This window comes from Macrobrachium nipponense, chromosome 3 (genome assembly GCF_015104395.2).
Source record: "Macrobrachium nipponense isolate FS-2020 chromosome 3, ASM1510439v2, whole genome shotgun sequence".
Taxonomy (NCBI): domain Eukaryota; kingdom Metazoa; phylum Arthropoda; class Malacostraca; order Decapoda; family Palaemonidae; genus Macrobrachium; species Macrobrachium nipponense.
In genome coordinates, this window is record NC_087202.1 from 112,305,395 (window position 1) to 112,319,788 (window position 14,394).

At 43.3% G+C, this 14,394-nt stretch overlaps 1 protein-coding gene across 1 annotated transcript in view; it reads left to right on the forward strand.

The window, feature by feature from the left end:
- The window catches only part of LOC135221967 (tyrosine--tRNA ligase, mitochondrial-like), a gene marked incomplete at its 3' end in the record, with an annotated part of 96,668 nt that extends 82,682 nt beyond the window's left edge, over positions 1 to 13,986 (forward strand). The window contains 1 exon segment of the mRNA XM_064260035.1: positions 13,808 to 13,986. Within this exon segment, the coding sequence (XP_064116105.1) occupies positions 13,808 to 13,986 (179 nt within the window).
- Between the last annotated feature and the right edge of the window lie 408 nt (positions 13,987 to 14,394).

Sequence of the window (14,394 nt, forward strand, 5' to 3'; positions counted from 1 at the left end):
AAAAAGACCGAACGTTGCCCATATCGAAGAACACCCTGGCTTTAGTGTTAAGGAGTTCTTTCAAAAATGCTCCTTCATTGTGTTGCACAAAGATTTTGAAATCTTTTTTATCTGAATCGCACGAGGTGAGGGCGCGGCGTCGGAAGCATTTCAACAGAGCATGGCACTCAGCAACATCCTGAGTACCATGTTTTAGCGAAGCAACTCTGTGTTCACTTCACACTCCCTGCGAGATGTGAAGATGGCATATGAGATCTGCTGCTCGCTAGGGCCATACGTGTCGCAGACACAATCTTGGGGGCAAGAAGTACCACTCATCCTATCCTGTAGAAAATGGTTAAGAAGAGCTCTTAATTTAGTTGTTGAGTCGCCGACAACGGCGACTTCTTAACTCTTAAGCCTTAGTTAACACACCTTAACTTTGGCTAGGTTGGTCAGGTGGTGATATATATATTTATATATATATATATTTTACTTCTTAGCCCTCATGGTATGGTCAATATGGTCTAGTCAAATTGTGGTCACGCCCCCGTTGACAGATCATCTGAGTGCACCAGCTTTATAGGTCCTCTACCTCGCTGGCAACTCTAGTAAAGCAGAAGCAGACTTGGGTGACAGTAATCACGAAGTCGGCTATGCTAACAGGTGGAACCAAGATGTAAATCATCTGCATGCATTTGTTTTCCCAAAATCCTTCTATTCTGTCCTTTCCCACCTCCAAACTGGTGGGATTCAGCTATATATATATCTGACAGGTAAGTTTCATGAACAAAATGATATTGTTATGATACAATAAAGTTTGTTCATTACTTACCTGGCAGATATATATAATCAAGTACCCACCCACCTCCCCTCAGGGGACAGTGGAAATAAAAATTATGAATAGAAAATGGGAATGGTTCCTGATACCCGCCTCCCAGCGGCGGGAATGGGTACTAACCACCTGGCCGACCACTGCGTGTGTCGGAAGTTTTTTAAATTCTGTCGGACTTCAGAAAATACAGCTATATATATATATATATATCTGCCAGGTAAGTATGAACAAACTTTATTGTATCATAACAATATCATTTTTGTTATAGTTATTCAAAAGTGTGAAAGCAGTTTTAGGTAGGTAACTTGATATTTTGGGGAAATATATTCAAGTTTTTGCAAGGGCTGTGTTTATACCAAAAGATATATCATAAATCTCTCTTGGTGTTGTCTGTGTTGCCTGACCTTTAATAACAAGAGGAAACTTCTGTTGTCTTTTATTGTGTGACTCATTTATACGTATTCATATACGTTCATACTTATATTTTATTTGTTGCTTAGCTCAATGTATTTTGATTGTAGTATTTCCTTACCAAAATTAGCACACTTTATACATATTTAGAAAGAACTAGATCCTGCCAGCATAGACAGTGGGAGAGCTATTAAGAATTGTTTGTACTTCATGTTCTCTATTCATTGATAAGCTATCGTCATACAGGTTATTTTCTTCTCTTTTTCAATCATGTTCTCTTCTGCATTTGTGTGTTCTTTTACACTACTTTGCCCTACCTCTGAAATTTTGACCTTGATTTGGTAGAAGAAGGACCTCTGTGTGCATTGCTATTACCATTTTCATGGTTCCATGACTATCATATTACAGTTGTAGCCTATTCTCTTGCAAATTATGGTATGCTAGATCCATTTTAAGACATGCTATACAAACAGTAATCCTCGCATGATTAGGTAAATAAACAACATTGTTTATCTCTGGTTTTTTGTGAGGTTGCAATTTATTATTGGAGAAACCCACAGGTAATGGAGGCAGAATGTGTCTCTTTCAAAATTTGTCATACTATACTTTGCTTATGTACGTAGATACTTTGTCCAAAATAAATTCTCTCCTATGGATTATCATTTATTATTATTATTTTTTTTTAGAGAATATGAGGCAGAAGGGAGATGTGACAAAAGTTTGTTAGCAATATCAGTTCTGGTATTGACACAAAGAAAGTATACATTTTGTTGCATTAGTTTTTCTGCTTCAGTTAGAGTTATCAAGCTCTTCAACAAGAAGTAAATACTTTAGTTTGACCTGTTTATTTTACTGTTTCTTTTTCTTGGTGACTTATAGGCAAAGATCCTATTTGGTAAGATATTTTAATGAGCTTGATGTTTTATTAATGAGCACCAAAATATTTCATGTATTACAAAAAGACAGCCTTTTTAGCATAGCCTTATCTTTATGCAGCCCGGTTTTTTCACAAAAGTTAATGAAGTATCAGTACCAAGTTAATGAAGTATCATTACCAAGATTGCCAAAGATAATAGATAATGCCAGTTGGCCCCTGCTAAGAGCCATATATTTCCTGAAAATTAATAAAAACAATTTTATCTTTGTGGATGAAGCTCTGAATTTCCAAAACATAAAACTCATCCCTCATAATAGTGTACCAGTGGTAATTTTAAAGGAAAATCAGTTTCATTTTGGAATACCTAATACCAATTAGCCAGCAAAGCACATCACTGTTAACATCATTGTACATGTTTAGTTTGCTATTACAAAATAACGGACCTGATTCCTAAACCAGATTTAACAAGCTAAGTGTCAGTCATGGGTAAATTTTATTTAGATGATAAATTGAAAAATAGTATTAGTTAGAGTAAGAAAAAAGTGAGAAAAATGACTGGAGAGCACACACCAGTGCCATCACTAATAAAGGTGTCAGTGGAGCCTTTGTAGAACATTTTGCAGAAATATCCTTAATTATCAGACTTCTTATATCATCATCAGCGTTTTTGAAAGGAGAATTGTGAACTTGATTCCAGGTTGCAAAATGAATGGTAAAACTCAACTATTCAGCTTGAGATCATTTCTATCACCCTTATCTATCTATAGTGATTTCTCCCAGTGTTGTTATTACATTATGACATATGGATACGCAACCGAGTATCGGCCCCAAAACCGGACAAATTCAAATACACAACCCCAAACAAATTTTTTATTCACCCACAAAACAACCAAAAGGAAACTCAAACATTTTTTATTATAATTACCTATTGATAGAATTTCAAGAGAAGCTCCTTTACCCAATAATTGGAGCCTAGCAATAATTCTAGTTTTTTTTTTTTTTTTTTTAAATCAGGGACAAAAAAAATACAGCAATGTTTAACCATGAACCACTGGAATTGATATTGTGCATTTGTAAACTAATGAAGGTAAAAGATAAATGTATTGCTAGTGTGATATTTGGAACAGAAAACTTGTCACTGGTTTTCTTCAAATGTGATTGTGTACAGACAGTGTTTGAGACTAGGAGTGAAGCTTTTGCCAATAAAATGCAATACATTTTTAGTTTTCTTGGATTTACAGAAAGATTACGACACAGCATTGAAATCTGGTACAGTTCTTGGACTGAGAAGAGTCGTCCTACATACTGTAAATCAATCTTTCCTCAGAAATTATAGAATCAAAGTAAGAGAGGGAAGGACATTTTCATTGACTCAAAACTCTACAAGGAAGCATTCATAGTGTAACTTTACATATTTGCTTGATCCAGCAATGCTGCCGGCTCTGTAATCCCACAGGACATAATGTACAGTAATGCCTGAAACTTATGCGAGCTTAGGTTCCAGAACCCCTCGCACAAGGAGGGGACTAGCATAAGTTTGGTATGGTCACAAAAAAAGCTAATAAATGCTTATTTATAGAGTATTAACACTAAATTTGACCATAATCAGGCTCCAAAAGTTTTAAGCTTAGAAGCTAACATTTAAATGAAATTAAAATTTACTGTAATTTCATTTAAAAGTTAGCTTAATACATTACCCTTAAAAAGATAAAGGTAGTAAATGGTTGATGTAAAAATAGAGTATAGCATCATATTGGGTACTGTATTTGCCACTAGCATATTTACAGTAGTTGTGTATATGTACCAAGGGTACCCCTAATTCATGGGATGACATTTTCTTTTTCACTCGCAGTCGTAACGAAGGTACACAATTCAATAAAATAAAGGGAATGTACATAATGTTAGTAGAGGGTAAAGGTAAAATTCAATCAATTCAAAATTATCTATTGTGCAGGTAAAGAGGTACAGAGAAATAATTAGTAGTAAAAATATGTGTGAGTGCAAACTATAAATCAGAGTGAGAGAGAGAAATAAATATGCACATTAGAAATATTGAAATGTAAGACAAATTTTCCTTATCGATTTTATACTTTAAAGCAAGAAAGCTTATTAAATACTTCAAAAATTAACCAACACTTTCTGCATGTGTATCACTTGTTTGAAAAATACAGTAACTTTGCAAATGGGTATCACATCTTGTAAAAGTACACAAACTGTACATGCTTTCATTATCCTTGCATCATATTTATGCATATACAAAAAGATAATAAATTTCTCATACAGATTTTACACATGAAAGCATGAAAACTTATGAATTACTACAAAAATTAAACTTAAACACTTCTGCAGGGTTTCTTGAGGTTTTCAAAAATGTAGCATGTCTGTGAAAAAAATTGTGTATGCCAATAAGTTAGGTTCCAATGAAAAGTTTGCATGGTTGTGAATTTGCGCAACTCAAATTGCATAAGATCGAGGTAATACTCTATACCTTATTTGTAGATGATCTCTGCATATTCATCTATTTTACAAATGGTAGTTGCTGAGAGAGAAATAATGATAACTATTAATACACTAGTAAAAAAATAGTAGAATAGGCATCAGGTTTCTACTATCAAAAACAATTGTAATGCATCCATTAGTGTATTATATACTAATCCCAGCTTGTATATTTGTGGTTAGAGAGTTTTATGAGAAGAAGGAACAAATTTGAATGAGGATCAATTTGGGTCCCACTAGACTGAAAACCTAAAGGTAAAATATTTGTAAGCCCGTATTGTAGAGTACTATCCCACCCATTATGTGATCAGATAGAAAGCACAGAGTGTAGATGTCAAGTGTATTCACCAGCCACAGAAGTAAGATTAATAGTTTTAGATCAGTGCATCATGCTGGAAAGACTTACTAGTAAGCCTTCAGATCTTCTTCAGTACCTAACCATTTAGTAGAACATGTGAGGTGATAATGGTTATCATTACCAACTAACCAGTAAAGCTGCTCTTAGAGATTTGATATTGGTATAGAATGCAAAGAATTACAAACTAACTAGTGAAGTTGCTCATAAAAATTAGCTCTTATAACTATTGTATCACCCCAGATAACCATATGGACGTAGAGTTTTGGAGTTTTAGAAGAGCACGGAATCCCAAGTGTACCTATGAAATATTTTGGTGTGCCTCGATGGAAACTTTCATCAGTGAAATATTGCAGGTGCATTGCATGTTCAAAAAAAGATGTCCAGAGAGACAGTATATTTTATAATTTTAGAAGATTTGAAATTCTTTAAAGTATCTAATTTAGTTTTTACTGATATCTCTACATCCACTGTGGGCATCTGATCTTGAGTGCCTGTAGCCCTAATCACACATCAATTTACACATCTTTTTAGTAAATACTGTACTATATATTATTAATTGCATTGAAGGAATTCCTTTTACACCAGAATAGAATATTATTTCATTTTTTGTGACAGGTTTTTTGCAAAGTATTGGACAGCGGAAACCCCTACATCTAGTATTTGTTCCGATACGTAATACAAACCATCGGTCCTTTAACAATAGGAAGTAGCTAGCGGCAGCTGGAACGGTCGTAAGCTTTGAACAAGGGGAGAACGGTAGTTAACTGCTGTCCGACAGTCGCGCGCGCCGCGCGACTGGGTAGGTAAACAAATCACTTTTGCTTTCGGCCGCGGGTGTGAAGGACGTGTTCGTCATCGCTCTCTGCTCCCGCTTCATCGTCGTATGCTTTGTTTATATTGTGTTTTCTACTAATGGTTTGTTTGACTTGAAAATGAAACTGTAAGTACACTGTTTTCATTTTCATTACTTAATTATGAACCAACATGGAGCTATCGCCGTAGATGCGGCGATTTCCTCTCTTTTCATGAATTGAACCCTTGAATTATGTCTAGGTGCCGAGGGCGGGCGCGCTCGCGCCGAGTCATGTATTTTGGGCGAAAGTGTGTAATTGAAAATGTAAGTACTCTTTTCATTATAGTTTTGCCCTGTGCGTTCGTTACCGAGAGTGTGATTGCGCTCGACACGAGCCTTTTTATTTTGTATAATAGAATGCAATGAAAGTGGATTCGCAATTGCAATATTCTTTTCATTTTCATTTATTCATTTGCATGAATTTTAATTTGGATCAATTTTCGTTTCTTAACTCCCGGGAATTGATCCTTATGATTATTTTATGTGAAAGTGAAATCGCAAGTGCAGTATTCTGTTTCATTTTCATATATATTTTTATGATAGCAATTATTAATTATTTGGATCAAGTTTCCGTTCTTACCCGGGAATTGATCTTTTCCCCTTTAAGTTCTATGAAGTGAATCGCAAGGGCAGTAACTTCTGTTTCATTTTCATATTACTTTTCACTGCTGTGCGGGGGTAGGGGAAGCGAAGGTCTGCCAGGAAGTCGTCGGAAAGCTCTCCCGCGACTCCCTTGGTATCCGATTCTTCGTCTTCCTTCCTGCCCCCCGCTCAGCTTCTTCGTTGTATTTTGTATTTGGGGTCTTCCTTGCGTTCGGGTGGGGCATGCCTTCCCCCCGTGCGTGAGGGAACCCCTCTTTACTATCTATCTATGTTACCGCAGGTGCTACATCCGTGGAGACGACCTTGGACAGGTATGGACCACCGCGGCGGCAGGGCGTGCCTAGCATCCACGGGCTGCTGCAGCGTCTAGCGAGGTCTAGGGGCGGTTCTCCACTACTACCACGGCCGCTTATGCTGCTCCTCCCCCTCCTGGTCTACACTCCCCATGCTGTGTCGGTGACGCCGTCTGCCGCTACTAGGGCCGCCGCCGTACCGAGGGGGGGGTTGCCGCAGCCGCCTGTTTTCTTCGTGTTGCCTGCCCCAGACTTCCGCTGTTCCAGCCGCTCGCCCCTGGACCGGCCGCCAGTACCCAGGTTCCGCTGGCTGCCGATGATTCTACGAGGCGATCGCTGGGCCTGCCGTACCTGCCGCTGATGTGATTCCCGCTGTTGGCTTGGCTGTCCCTTCTGGGTCTACCGCTGCCGCTGTTCCTGCCGCTCCGAGCTGGTTGCTGTTCCTGAGCCTGTCCATGCTGGTCCTGCCCACGGTGTATCTTCCCCAGTCCCAGGTCCTTCCGGACGAGGTGCAGTCGGGCCGTGTTGCTTCGGCAATAGCCCCGGCTCCGGCCTGGATGGAGGACCTGACGACTGTCCTGCGTGAGCTGACGAGGAAGAGGAGAAGAGGAAGCTGTCATCTTCGTCTTCATCGTCTGCTGCTGCTTCCCCTTCGACTACTAAGGCCCATAAGCCGAAGAAGAAGAAGGCTGCCTTCCCCCCTAAGAAGTCTCCTTCGGGAACTTCTAAGGGCCCGTCCCACCCCGGTGGGACGGGGGGGGGGTCCTTCTGCTGGTCCTCCTGCTCCTTCTGGGAGCGGGGCCCGTCTCCCCTCCGTAAGGAAGAGAATAGACGGGGGACCAGAGGAGTATCGGTTAGCTCTGGTACTTCCTCGCCTGGTGCTAGCGGCGATGCCGCTACGCCAGGTTCCGGCTCGGTCTCTCGTTCGCGAGAGATCCCGAGTGTACGTTCTCTTTCTCCCCTCGGGAGACCGTGCAGCCAAGTTTCGGCGCCAGAGTTTCGCTCGGCGCCAAGAGCGGCACGGAGCAGAAGGCTGGTGAGAGACGCTCAGGTGACTCTTGCCAGGCCAGCAGGCCGCTCTTGCAGCGACCAGCTGTAAACCCGGGTTTTCCCCCCTAAGAAGGCTCCTTCGGACCTTCTAGGGCCCGTCTTGCTCCGGCGATTCGGGGAGCCCTTCTGCTGGTCCTCCTGCTCCATCGGGAACAGGGCCCGTCTTTTTTCTTCTACCAAGGAGAAGAAGACGGGGACCAGAGGAGTACCAGCTTCGGCTGGCACTTCCTCGCCTGGTTCTAGCGGTTCTGGCCGCTAAACCAGGATCCGCCTCGGCTTCTCGTTAGCGAGAAGTACCGAGTGGACGGTCTCCCGCGGGAGACTGTCCAGCCAAAGTCTTGACACCCGAGCTCGCTCGCCGCCAAGACCGAAGCGCGGAGCAGAGACTGGCGAGTGTAGTGCAGACAACTCTCGCCAGGCCAGTGGACGCTCTTGCAGCGACCAGAGGGCTGCTCGGGTTGACGTGACGGTCGCTGACCAGCCACGGGTTGAGGCGAGGAAGGGGTCCCCGCGGCCGTCGGTACCAGCCACGGCTGGTACCAGCGGCTCGACGCGCCGAGAGGACGCTCGCCGGTCTCACCGCGACAGCGAGCCTAGCAGGTCACCTGACGCCGCTCCCATCGGGACCGGGCGGAGACGGTAACCAGCAACAGCTCGCCTGACGCTAGAGATCAGCGTCGACGTTCTCAGCCGAGCCTCTCGCCCCAGGCGAGCGGCAAGGCTAGGCCTGCTGCTCGATCGCCACCGCGGGTTGACGATCAGCAGCAGCCCTCCAAGCACGCTGGTCCTGCCAGCGAGCTAGGGGGGAGCGTCAGGTCTGCCTCTCCGTACCTTCAACCTCCTCGGGCTACACCGGGAGGAGCGAGGTACCTATGAGTGATCGCGAGAGGTGCGCCGCTCGCGATCCCGCTATGACGCCGTATGGACCAGGCACGGTTCTAGGACCGACCAGGACATACCGCAAGTAGCTGGAGGCGACCGTCAGGGGTCTGCCGCTGTTCCTCCTTCTGAAGGAGGAGTATCTTGGGATCTGTTCTTGTTGGAGGGACTGGACGGTCCTACTCCGCAAGACGCGGTTACTCCCGAGATACAGAGGAATTTGCAGAAGTCATTAAGCTGATTCGTCAGCATAAATGACCCTGCGGAAGGATTGCCAGCTCCCACCAGCAGAGCCCACGTCTCTGCTCGAGTCGTTTTGGGGCCCTAGAGGGAAACCCAAACCGACGGTGGGTCTGCCGCGATCGGAGCTTGCCGATTCTGTCTCGAACCAGAGTCTCTCGTCTCCGGACAAGAAGGCTCTCTCAGTTCTGGCCGGTCGATCAAGCTACTTCCACCTCCTCTACTGCGACAGCGGCGTTTCTACGTGTCTTCAGACACCGTATTTAAATACTCCTTCGGTCCTCCTGAGAGGTTTCGACCTCGACGAGGACTGGAATGAGTCGGAGGACGGTATCGGCTCTCTCCTGTCAGGTTTGTCGATCAGCCCCACCCACCCAGACGACGTTCACAGTGGCTGGCAGACCCTTACCTACAGTGAGAGTTCGTAACCCTCCGCGGGAAAACGTTTTCTCCTGACGATACGTTTTCCCAGACTCTGAGAGGCCATCGCCGCAAGGCGATGGCTGCTCCTACTCTTCTCCAACTGCTAGTTCCACTGGGAAGGCGAGCGAGTATCCAATTCCTCCCCATTCCCTCTCTCCTTACGGCTACGAGGGAAAGGGGAAGGATCCTACAGAGATTTCTTTGTAGGATCCCACGTTGGGGACTGCGCTACCGGGGGGACCTTCGGGTCCTACCTGACGTAAGCCCCGGTCGTTGAGGAGGAATCCTGCCCCATTCTCGAGTTCTAAGGGAATCGAGAGGACACCAGCCGATATCGATTTGGCACGAATTCGTGAGGGGTGGGGGTTTCGCAGACTGCTTAGAATTCTACGGAATTTCTTCTAGCGCAATTCAGAGTGGTTTCGAGTTTTTTACGATCTTTCAAACCAACTTAGGCGAGACCACGGTCCAAAGTGAGCGAGACGAGAATCCCTGATATGTTACACGATAATACGGGAACCTCGCCTATGCTCGAATTCCTGGAATTTCTAGCATTGGAAGAAGACTGCTGCTGAAGAAACTATCTCACAGTAGGCGACCAACATGGAATAGAGGAGATCGGACGGGAATATCCAGTTTGGCTTGAACTATCGTCTTAGTATTCTGTTCACCATTGAAGCTTTCCTTCAAAGAAGACTTCTCTTCACTCTCTTTGATAGAGAACGAAGGTGGTCGATCTCCAATCCTTATTTGGTTTTCTTGAAGGAAAGAATTTAGGATGGAGATCGTTGTTCAGAATCCTACAAATATACTACGTATATTAACCTCGCGACATGATTCTACTAAGCAGTGAATTGTCCGAGGGATAGGCGCAATATCCTAGTAATCTACGGATTGCGACTTATAAGCAGAAGTATTCTAATTGAACTGCAAACTCGGGGTTGCCTGCAACCTCCCAGGAGTTTTCAGTTTCAATTTTATATACTTATGGTTTTGTCACGACAACACCATTTCAACTTTTATATTTACGAAATTCGTTTCGCCTAAATATAATTGCCCGAGCATATCTTTTATGCTCAGTAGTTTCTAGCCGAACGCATTCCTTCGTGGAATAATGGATTACCTGGCAACTCAGGATGACGAGTCAGCGAGAGCTCAGGCTCAACTACTACGTATTGAACTGCCTGATAGCAGCTCAGTATCAGCTGGGCCTCCGAGATTCACGGTCATGTATGTCTCTCTCTCCCCTGCTTTGATTGACTACCGAACCGTATCTCTTGCCCCAACAATCATGGACTTAGGTCTCTGATTAACGGGGATTCTCGCAATAATGAAGGACCATCTACGCTGTGATGCTAGATTCCATCGCCTTTGACATTGCGAGAATTTTTCAACAGAGATATCTCTTGGACTCTTTTATCTTTCTGTTTACCGCACGGTAACAGAAGTCTGTACAAGTCTCCCGCTGCATCGCACTGCGATAATGCGAATGATTTTGCAGACATCTGAGTTTGTCTTCAAAATATCTCGTATTCGTAGGTGTACAATTGTTCATTGTTCAACCCGAATTACAAGATGTGTCAGAAGACATCGCCTACTCTCCGACCTGACAGCTCTACTTCCAAATGTTCAGCCCATGAGAAGCAGTTCTTCAGGCGGCTTTCCCCTGTGTTTTCATTTACTGAAGAACGCCCCGCTTTCATTGCAACTACGACTTCTCACCGGACAGCAATGAAATAGCGGTTAGCGTTTTCAGTCATTTGTAAGCACAGGTTATGAATCTTGAGACCTTCCTCTCGATTCATCTGTGAAGACGTAGGTTGCATTCAATATCTACCTTCGTCTTCACGGTACATAGTGTTGTTTCTCCTTAGCTGAGATTCAACAACCATGAGATGTTTTACTTCAGGGACCTCGGCTCTAGAAGGCAATTGACTTTCGCCTGTTTTGGGCACATGCCTTAGAGAATCATCACCTCGCTGTCCGGCATTGGTGACAAACAAATACATTATTTGTTTGGTCTCTCGCATAACCCTTTAAAGGCGAAGGTCACGTGACTCACTCGGATGCTTTGACAACTTGCCTCCTACCGAACGCAGTCAGTCGGCAGCTGTCAGAGCGCCCGAGTCAGTTACGAACTATGCTGTTGACTTAGTTCGGTTGTTACAAAGCAACATTACTTCGTTTTAATAGTTGTCACGGTACCATACCCATTGACACCCACCATGGAGTGTCGGTTGCCCTATCCACTACCGAGAACTTCGCTGCATGGGGATAGGAGGATGCGAGAGACTTCGTTGCTAACGGACAGACCAGTATGGGTACTGGACATCACCGAAGTAGAGAAGAGGGATAGGTCATGCGACTATTTCCTTCTTTTCCTCTGAGGACTGCATGACTCTCCTGCGAAGTCAAGCATCCAGGGGATGGGGATCCGTGACGCTCAATTTCGTACCGAACTTCGTAGCGAAGACTCAGAACCCTTCGGTCCCTGACGATTGGTTCGAGTCGTTCACAATCCCCTCCCTAATGGACTTCACCGCCTTCGATGCGAAGGAGATGCTGCCTTGTCCGCAGGAAACTTCTCCTTGGCGCAGGTACTGAAGGCAGGGTCTGGTCCAACAGACCACATGCCCTTCTTTCTACCTTCGGGATATTGCCCACAGGTCCTTGGATCTTTTTCCTTGGGACCCGTTGTGGCTGCTCAACACGTTGTGTAGCGAACCCAGACCCTCGCAGGTGAACAGCATCGAGTCCTGGTGTGGACCGTAAGAATGGATGAGTGAATGAGAGTGTGACTGGCTCCTCTTCCCACTTTTTCTTCCCCTCTACCTGTGGTTAGAGGGACACGGTCGTCACCCTGCTGGATAAGGACAAGATGCAGGTGAGCTACTCAACAGAGCCCCATCCTATCCCTTTCACTAGGGATAGGAGCGTATATCCACCACTTCCTCCAACAAGGGGGAGGAAGTGTGGATGCCAGCTTGAGACAACCCATACTTTATGTTGCCTCTTGCAAACAGGAACAAGTTCTTGCTTGCTGGTACGAAGAGATACGCTTGCCTCTCTCTTAGTACTCGGCCCAGAGGTCTGACCATTGATCCTGCGGTGCACACCCCGATCAATCGGACAGAGGCTTGGATCCCTCCCTCGCTCTACGACCAGGGAGGCATTCCAGGGATGGACGAAACACCAGTCTGTTCATCAAAAGACTCAGATTCCTCCCACCAAGAAGTGAGTCTTCCTATTGTTAAAGGACTGATGGTTTGTATTACGTATCGGAACAAATGACAATTTGTCGAAATTGCATTTTTCCTAACTATACAAACCTGAGGTCCTTTACATATGGTCCCTCCTCATGCCACCCTCACTCTGCGTATTTTGCATGGGCCAAAAGCAAAAGTGATTTGTTTACCTCCCAGTCGCGCGGCGCGCGACTGTCGGACAAGCAGTTAACTACCGTTCTCCCCTTGTTCGAAGCTTACGACCGTTCCAGCTGCCGCTAGCTACTTCCTATTGTTAAAGGACCTCAGGTTTGTATAGTTAGGAAAAATGCAATTTTCGACAAATTGTCATTTTTAAATATACGTACTAGTATTTTTAAATATACATACAACAGCGGCTACGTGTTGTTATAACTAAAGCCCAAAATATCAAGTTATGCTTGGTACCTCATGTTTGTGTGGGTGGCAGTAACTTCTCTGACATTTTGAAGATGTATAGTACTCGGTTATTCTTTCCATAGTTTCAGATACGTACATGGAATTTTAGTTGGAAGTTAGAAAATCAGAAAATTAAAGGCATCATCATAATATGATTATAACAAGATCAAGAAAGGTAGTCATTTGCAATTGATGAACTTGTAACACTTGGATAACTCCCAGTGTTTTATGGAGAGGGGGTGTATCATGAACCTTTATATGAAGACTGTCACCTCCGACCATGAGATGTTTCATAACTGAATGTCCAAGTTTATTAGATGAGGAAAAGAATTGTTTTTAGTTATGGTGGTAGTAATTGCATTTACCATATGTAACAAATTTCAGGACCATGATTTAAAGAGGAAAATCTTTCAAATTATCTCAATGCGAGAGTTTTAAATGTGGCAGTTTTCTTGTTGATGGATTTATCTTATTGTGGAATTTTTATTTTGTGTCTTATTTTTATTGTATTTACCATCTTTATTTATTTACCTGATTTTAATTTATTATATTGTACTGATTAAATTTAGTAGTATCACTGACATTTGAAGCAGTTAATTAAACTATAATGACTCTCCCTTCTATATCCTTTAATCACCCCTTGCAATCAGTTTTAGGTCAGGACGAGTGATGGGATGAATGATAGGCAATGTGAAATTCTCCCTTATACATGCAAGGTCCCCAGTTCAGTAACAATTGGCAATAGAAGGTAATTAACAATACTAAATGTTGACTTCCTAAAATGAGTGGGTGAAAGGCATTTTATGAAATGATTCAAAGTTGTTTAATGTCTTTAATTTTCCTTGCAGGTAGGTGGAGCAACTGCACAAGTTGGTGATCCAAGTGGCCGTAGTAGTGAAAGACCACTTTTAAGTTCTGAAGAAGTATATTCTAATGCATCTGCAATTGCGGAAACCCTGCAGAGAATATTCAGAAATCATAATGAGATTTTTTGGAATGAAGAGAAGAAAGCCCTTCCAGAGTTAAGGTATAGTGTACTCATTTGAAATAAATTTATTACTTGAATATACTTTAACCAGAGAGAAATAGGCATGATGAGCCATTAGGACTGTTTTAAGTCCTTTGGTAGTGTTTACTTTGGGAAATAAAAATTTAGTCACCGAAATCTGAGTGGTTATAATTATGATGCATGTCTGATTATGTTATGCTAAGCTAAAACAGATGAACTGTATTTAGCTTCCAGAGAGTATGGATAATTAAAGTGTCCCCTGATGGTAATCTGAAGTGATGAATTAGCTTGATTCCATGACTAGAGTTTGAGTTTGTTTAAGCCAATTTACTTATTCAGTAGTGACCTTTGGTAATTTTAAGTTTTATATGTAAGTGTTCATATAATATAAAAGTGAGTTTTCCTTGCATGAAGAACATTACTATG